This window comes from Pundamilia nyererei, unplaced genomic scaffold, assembly GCF_000239375.1.
Source record: "Pundamilia nyererei isolate P.nyererei 1_Seehausen unplaced genomic scaffold, PunNye1.0 scaffold00131, whole genome shotgun sequence".
NCBI classification, from domain to species: Eukaryota; Metazoa; Chordata; class Actinopteri; order Cichliformes; family Cichlidae; genus Pundamilia; species Pundamilia nyererei.
This window is the reverse complement of record NW_005187532.1, coordinates 1,309,794-1,318,010: the sequence shown is the minus strand read 5'-3', so window position 1 is coordinate 1,318,010 and position 8,217 is coordinate 1,309,794. Positions and strand designations below refer to the sequence as shown.

The window sequence follows — 8,217 nt, the reverse complement described above, 5'->3', positions numbered from 1 at the left end:
GAGGAAGAGGAGGAGGAGGACGACGAGGAGGAGGAGGAGGAAGAGGAGGAGGACGAGAAGGAGGACGAGGAGGAGGAAGAGGAAGAGAAGGAGGAGGAGGAGGAAAAGAAAGAGGAAGAGGAGGACAAGGATGAGGAGGAGGAGGAAGTGGAAGAGGAAGAGAAAGAGGAGGAGGAGGAGGAAGAGGACGAGGAGGACGAGGAATAGAAAGAAATGAGGACGAGGAGGAGTAGGAAGAGCAAGATGAGGAAAAGAAAGAGGAGGAGGAGGAGGAGGAGGAGGAGATGTCTGTCTGAATCTGAAACTCTGTCCGACACCTCGGACTGCAGCAGGAAGAAAAAGACGCTCTTATTGTGAAACGTCTGATTTTTGAGGTTCATTGATCAGACGAAACAATCGTCGCTGCCGTTATTGATCCTTCCCCTCTCGGTGCACATGCTGATGATCAGTCATCTCACCTGTTTGGTCATGGAGTCGATGAGGCGGACGTACAGGTCCTGCTCCGTCCTCACCCCTGCACACAAACCAACAGTCGGGGTTAGCGTGAGCGAGCGGGGCTGTGCTGCTCATTAAAACAAGCGCACCCACCGTTACTGTAGAGCAGCTGCAGCTTGTAGTGGATCCCGTTGTTGGTCTTCTCGCCCGTCGGCTCCTGAAACAAAGTCAGGAAACAAACTGAGGCGTGGGTGCGTTTGGTTTCACCACCTGATGTGACCAAGCAGAAGTTCTGCATGTTTTAGTGCATTAGAGCGCGCTGGTGTGTAACTATTTCAACCTTTACACAAGCGCACACGTGTGAGGTGGCTGAGCCTGCTGCATAATCAGAGGGGAATATTTAAACTGATCATTCTAAGCACACGTTGTTTGCTTGATGCTGAAATGAAGCGTCAGCTCCTGTGTTTAGAAAACATGCAAACTTTTGGAAATCGGCCGTGAAACTAAACACACCTCTCAGCTCTGTTTGGGGCTTCATTTTCCCTGCTTGGTGAATCACATTCACACTGGTCTGTCTGCACTGAGCCGAAGCTGTTGGGCTGATAAACATGAATCAACCTTCGGCACAGACGCGACTGTCAGAGGGAAAAACTGCTGCATTAAAATGACGCAAACTGCATTTTATTGTGTTTACTGTGCACACTACTGCCAAACACACCTGTCACAGGTGCTGTTGTCTATTGTTACGCTGCTGGAGCTGCGGTATCAGTTTGATGAACGAAGCCTGAGCTCGGGATGCGGAGCTGACGGTCTCAGCTGTCCAGATAAATCTGCATTTTTATTTAAATGTAAAAAATATGAAGTGAGGTTCAAATAAAAGCCACGTGTGCGACGCTGATAAAATCAGCACTACTGTGTCACTGTGCTTGAGTTCAGCCTGAATGGCAGTCGCAGCGTTACGGCGCCTGGCAGAGGGTCTCCTTCCTGTCGGGATGCGACTGAGTCTCTAAAGTTCAGATTCCGTCTCTGTTCTCCGTCATAAGAATGAGAGCGTCTTTGATTTCTGTCTTTGCACACTGTGCGGTGTGTTTGTTTTATGTCCCAGCTCCTCCCCGCATCCCTCTGGGTCTCACCTTCTCCTTTTCCACAAAGTCGACGTAGGCGGTGCGTTCGATCTCGACGGGCTGACCCTGGCGGTCGTACAGAGCCAGCACGAAGTGGAAGAAATTGGACTTCCTCAGGTTGGACGGCGGCTGCTTCTCAAAGTGAGCGCGAGCTAACCCCACCCCGCTGAAAAGCAAAGAGATGGACAGAAATATAAAAGATGCAGGAGGACGAGGTCAAGTTTATTGTTGCAGTCGTCACAGAGCTTCCTGCGCTGTTATTTCAGCAGGATGACAGTTTTCTTCAGCGTTTCTCTGTCACAGTAAAATATTTCACGTCTGGCTCATGTGCTGAAAAACAGCGTATTACAGTAAAATGCACAAAGTGCTTTAAATCCAGGAAAACTTCCTGAAGATGAACAAGGTCAGAGCTCAGATTAGGACTCGCTGAAGAAAAACGCAGGTCGGACGCGATTAATCGCAGCTTCACGCGGTCGTCAGGCCGAGAAACACATCACACATTCACCGTATCAAAGTCTGGACGATGAACACGCCTCAGCACAGACACACTTCAGTCTGACCAATTACACATTATACTGCAGTAATAATACAGCAGCGCGTTATTAGAGCTGTAGTAAAATGTGTGTTTAATTTAAATAAACACGTTTGAGTCGACTTTAAAAAGCTTCTCACGGGTGAAAATATCCAGAAGCTTTTCCTTGTTTCACGGCGAGAAGGTGACTGAGGAAAAACAAGCTCTGCACTAAAAAAGAAAAATTCACATTTCATGAGTTTAATCATAATAAATCAGCTGAAACGTTTCTGTTAAATTAAACGGAGGATTTCGCTGCAGGAAAACCTGCACGATCCAATTTATTCATAAACGTGAGGATAAAAATCTTCATCATTCACCAAACATGCTGCACAACTTTAAACGGTCACATGGACGCAGCTTCAACATGTTAAAGAGAGAAAATCAGGTTCACACAAACTGTGAATCACATGCTCGATTTATTAATATTCATGCGAAGAAGTCAAACTGCAGCTTTGACCTCGACCGCGAACATCATCGGAATATCTCCCAGCGTTAAACCCGGACGGCGGCGCAGAGACAAACATGCTTTCATAGAAACAAGTCGTGCTTTTAATCTGAAATCTTTAAGGTCACAAAATGTTAGAAATGTTTTTGATGAGAATAAACTTGAATTTGTAGTTTATGTCATCATGAACTAAAATCATCGTGTCAGGAAATCTAACGAGAGAAAAGAGTTTGTGCTGAGAATTTAAAAATATTTCTAATAGTTTTTGTTTCATTTTTAAAATGATTTAAATGAATTTCCTGCAGATGTTCAGATGGATTTAATTCTTTTTGTTCTATTTTTGAACATTAATGTTTCTTTTCTCAGAGTGAAATGATTTTTGTGGCTCATCCTGAAAAAACTTTGTGGTATTTTCCATCGTTCTAATGCAGAAACAGATCCGACGGCTGAAGCTGCTAACGATGATAAACTGTGACGCTCAGCTGCAGGGCGAGCTCAGACCGCTGCCGACCCGTGCCTCGTTTATTACACGCAGCGCTTTAACCCCAAACCTTCGACGCCATCCAGAGAAACACGAAGTCAGTCTGAGGAAAAATAAAACGAGCTGCTCCTCGGCTCAGACAAACGTTTCACTTTGGGAAACAAACACAAGGAAAAGTCTTTGAGTCAAACTCTGAAAATTTAAAGATCAAATAGAATTATTTGGATGATTTTTGATAAGTGTTTCCTCGCTGTTTTTATTCACTTTAAATAACTCACATTTACAAAAACATTCTCCCTGTTTGTCTGTGAGCTGCAGGAATTTTCCTAAACTTCAGAAACATTTTAAAATCTTATTTTCAATCTGTCTGACCTTCAGAAACATCTAAATAATCTATTTTTTCCCCTCCAGCAAAATAATAATTAGTGTTTTTTTCTGCTGAAGATTTAAAATTAAAATCTTTTCTTTGAGCTGCAAATTTTTTTCTTTCGAGTGAAATAAAACTGCTGTGGGTCCGTTGGGACTACAGCTCCCGGAGTCCCTGCGGGGTGGCGGGCAGTTTACCTCTGAGCAGCTGTGTTGGCGTCCACCACACCGGCCGAGTGCATCCAGGAGCGAACGGCCAGCGGCTCCTCCTTCATGTTGGCCGTGGCCCCGCGGGGCAGGTTGTCCTGGATCCCAAACATCTCAGGGGCCCGGATGCTGCGAGCGTCGCTGCTGCAGCTCAGTCGCAAAAACAAGAAGAAGAAGCAGAAAAAGTCCAGCAGAAAAAATGTGATCTACAGGACGGAGCGAGGCTTCTGGACGGGCGACATTTTCTTCACCCGCACGTCGAGGTCTAAAACGAGGCGGCGAGGACGAAGAAAAACAAGGAGTTTAAAATTCTGCTGAACTTTTCGTCTGATTTGCAGATTTAATTCAACTTTTCAGGGCAGAAATTTTTTTAAGTTTTTAAGAAGGTTTTTTTTTTTATTCTTGATCATCAGTGACAGAAAAAAAGGCCGGAGGAGGAGGAGGAAACGGGAAAAGAGAAATAAAATCCTCAGAGGACGAGAAAACGAGGGGGAGAACAGCCGGGTCCGGACGGCGAATCAAGCAAAGTGTCTTTTTTCTTTTCCCCAAAGAGAGGAGGAGAGAGGAGGTGGGCTGGGATGGAGGGGTGAGGAGCGGAGGAGAAACTCTCAGCCCTGCGGCCCCACAGGACTGGACGGCAAAACCCAAAAACCCCACGGGTCTTCCTCCTTGCTGCTGACGACATCACGGCGGGGGTGGGGCCTGGCCTTATAAGGACAGGAGAGGTGAGAGACGATGTGTGTGCGCGGGTGTGCGAGAGCAAGATGAAGAGAGGGAGGAGGGGGAGGAGGGGGAGGAGGTGCCAACCAACCAGAGCCAGAGAGAGAGGTCTTGATCGCCCCATGCTCTCGCTCGCTCTCTCTCGCAGTCTGAACTGGTTCCTGTTTATCCCATCACTTCGTGTGGCTGTGGTGAAAATCCGCTCAGAGATCCAGTCCTTGTGGTCCTGGGTCTGTTATCAGACCCTGAGCCAGGTCAGCGGGTCCCTGATGGTCTCTGTGGTAGCAGCTCAGGCCAGACGGAGGCTGAAAGACCCGACCGAGTTCAGACTCTCATCCAGGAGGTCAAGGTGGAACTATTCCTGACCCTGATCCAGAACCTGAGCAGCAGTCACCACGGTCTAGTTCTGGTTCCGCTTCAGGACCAGGTCCCATCCTCATGTTTCTAACACAGCAAGTGTCTCCTGTGACTCAAGTTTGTGACCACTTCCTGCTTGCTCAGAGGGCCGGCGGTACCGGAGGTGTTCGCTCGCTGAAACCGGGGTAACGTGAAGCCGGCACAGGTGTTAAAACCCCTGAGCTTAAATAGTCTCGCGCTCAATCGCCAGAGAGCGCTGTGACCTGGACACAAATAGGTTTGGGCTTGTTTTTCCCGTCTCAGAGGCGACTGCTTCAGAAATCCAATTATCTCTGAATCCTAATCATCTCAATCGATCATCTCCATCAGTAAATGTCCAATCAGCCGTCACGGTGCGTCCTGTGGTTCACTGACAACAATCTTCAGTTGTCTGATGCTTCCTTCGCTTTTGTCTCTCGGCTGATTTTCATCACCTTGGTCAGAAACTTCCTCTGAGAGGATCTGACTGTCAGACAAGAAGCGAGGCAGGTTTTTCACAGCCACTCCAGTCTTCAGGGGCGAAGGCCTCCGAGGCTCCGAGGGGTGGGCCGACCAGCAGAGGAAGGAAAAGAGAAGGGGAGGAGGAGGAGACAAAACCCATCTGCACAAACGAAGAAGAAGAGGAAAAACACAAGGAGGAGAATGAAATTATTTCCAGGAAATTCAAAGTGAAAATATGATGAAGAGGAGCAGAAAGGGAAGAGGAGAGGAGGTGATCTTTCTCCAGGATGAATGTGAGTGACGAAAATTGTAAACGTAAATAAAAATTTCAGCAACTGATCGACCAACAAACGATCGGCGAGAATAAATAATTATATTTAATAATAATTGATCAGCCTGCAGGTTCAAATTTAACAAAGTGAACAAATGAGCTGCCGAGTACGGGCAGGCTGGGTGGGGTGGGGGTGGGGGGGCCACATCCCCGACCCGCTCGCAGGGTGACGAGAAACAAAGGGGGATGGACGTAAACACCCCGCTGCTTCACGTCCACATCAGCTGATGGTTTTTAGTTTTTGATTAAAAATAACTTTGTTTTTAATTTTTGCTTCTTCATCATCCTGCGGACGAACTGTTAATATGGACGTTCAGTAATTTAGGCGCTCGTGTATTGTAATTACATTAGAGACAGAAAATGATCCTGTAAATGAAATAAACATCGAGTTTCTCTTTTCTTCAAGCTGGAGAATAAAGAGCGGGCCGACGCTGAAGAGGGAGAAGAGTTGATTTAAAGCGAGGCTGTAAATGTGGGAGCAGAGGTCAGCAGAGACGCACTCCTGTTTCCACTGTGAGCTTTTATTTAAATGTGCTTTTATGATCTGATCTACATGAAGACAAACTCGGTTAGGGTCCGAGTCCATTCATCAACCGCAGGCGACCGATCCTGGCGTGCTCGCGCTGATGGATGCGATCGCTTATTCCCCACGTTTGACTTCATTATTGGAGCGTCTGAAGCCGTGACAAAGGTCTCACCTCTCAGTGATCAGGTTTACCAACACTTTATCAGCTTAATGTTTTTTGATTTTCTCAGAAAAATCATTTAAATGTAGGATTAAAAAAGTCTTTCAGCTCAAACAGATGAATCCAGACTGAAGCCTCATCTTTGTTTTTTGTTTGTGCCAAAATTAAAATTAGCTTTTTAGATTTTCTTTGAATGAAAAATGTAACATTGCTTGTCTGTTTTATTTTATTTATTAATCTGAGTGAAATCATTGGATTTCACTCAGATTAGTTAGAATATGTGAATTTAATCATTTCAGATAAACTCAGATATGTTACCTCGTTTCTTCCTCTTTCTGCAGTTTTCTGAGGCTCAGCGCTGCAGCGAGTGTGTGTGTTACAGCCCCTCTGTATTGTGTGTCAAGTGTTTCCTTTTGTGTGTGTGTGTGTGAGACGCTGGGAGCACTCAGCACACACACACATTTGCATTTAAATAGCGACATCAACCAGCGTTCACGGCACAAACCGGCGGGTTTCCCAGATGTCACAGCAAAGTCAGATGGCCCAGCTGTCTCTCTCTCTCACACACACACACACACACACACACACACACACACACACACACACACACACACACACACACACAGCTGACTCTGTAAAAAACACTCATTGGTTCATTTGTTTAGCCAAAACTACAACTGAACCTGCAGCCTGAGCCGGTCTGATCACCTGAGTGTTTCCACCAGCAGCTCTCCTTTACAGGAACTCTGGATCTGTCCGGCTTCCTGCTGATCATCTAGACGTCCAGGACTCGTCCCAGGACCAGAGCAGGTGATAACACAGACAAACCTCTGCAGCAGCGTTAGGAAGATGAATATAACGCATGTTTCAATCTGTCTGTGACGTCTAAACATTTTAACTCGCCGTCTAAATTTCAGTAAATCGTGACGGTTCCAATTTTTCACATGTGCCGATTTTTGGTTCTTTCCCGTTTTGTTTCTGCTGCTTTTATGATCGTCTAAGCAGACGACTCGCTGCACACCTGCACCTGTGCACACATCAATACCTCAGTTTTTTCCAGCTTTATTTAAATTGTTATCGCAGGCTCATCTCAAAGATTCAGTTTTCCTCAAATAAAACATCTGCAAACATCTTACATTAAGTGTTGCCTTTGGGCACCTGTCTGTGTTGGGATCTTGTACAGCCACAAAATAAAAGACCCCGTCATGTCAGGTTATGTTATCACATTTTTCCAACGTTATTCTGACCTTGTTACCTTGTAAAGTTCATTTTATCTTAAGAGACGTACGATTTCTGATCACTCGGCTTTCAGCGAGATTTCTTCTATTTGAATGAAAAGAGACGAGCTCGGTGTGAACGAGCCAGTGGCTCGAGTCTGACATCAGCCCGCTGTGGATGACGGCATCACCGAAACAGCTCCGAGAAGTTTGCGAAGACTCGGCTGTGCCGCGGTCAGTTTGAAGATGGCAATAAAATCAAAGACAATAATGCATTGAGCCTGACACTAACCCTGAGCTCGTATTGTCTCGTGCGCCTCACATCTCAGCTGATCCAGTCAACCAGAGTCTCAGCTGTCAATCAAACTGCTGACTGCATCTGATTGGATAATGGCTGACAGTTCTCCTTTAGGTTCTCAGTCACACTCTACCGGCTTCAGCTCGACTCCTCAGTGTCCTGTCATCACTGACATTACCCTTTATTTTTCATCCGCTCGTCCCCATTTCATCTTTTATGTGGGCTTTTTCCCCTCACCTTCTCCTGTCTCCTCACGTCTCCACTGTATTTTATTTCAATGCGTCTCTATTGTTTGACTCTACTGCAGGTACTGAGGGAGTCAAACAAAAAGAGGACAAAACAGGAGAGAGAGCAGAAAAATGGAAATAAAACGAGAGGAAACAAAGCGCTCGACCTTCAGCACCAAACAGAAAAACACTGTGTGTGTGTGTGTGTGTGTGTGTGTGTGTGTGTGTGTGTGTGTGTGTGTGTGTGTGTGTGTGTGTGTGTGTGTGTG

The 8,217-nt window shown here is 46.1% G+C and overlaps 1 protein-coding gene across 2 annotated transcripts in view; it reads right to left on the bottom strand.

Annotated features, from left to right (window-relative positions):
- Positions 1–4,034, bottom strand: part of LOC102196746 (transcription factor COE3-like) — a 58,109-nt gene extending 54,075 nt beyond the window's left edge. For both annotated transcript variants that reach the window (XM_005743402.2, XM_013913413.1), the window contains exons 1-4: positions 3,624–4,034; positions 1,569–1,725; positions 589–652; positions 459–514 (exon numbers count right to left, since the gene is read on the bottom strand). In XM_005743402.2, the coding sequence (XP_005743459.1) occupies positions 459–514; positions 589–652; positions 1,569–1,725; positions 3,624–3,745 (399 nt within the window). In that variant the 5' untranslated portion in view covers positions 3,746–4,034. The remainder of the gene's footprint in view (positions 1–458; positions 515–588; positions 653–1,568; positions 1,726–3,623) is intronic.
- Between the last annotated feature and the right edge of the window lie 4,183 nt (positions 4,035–8,217).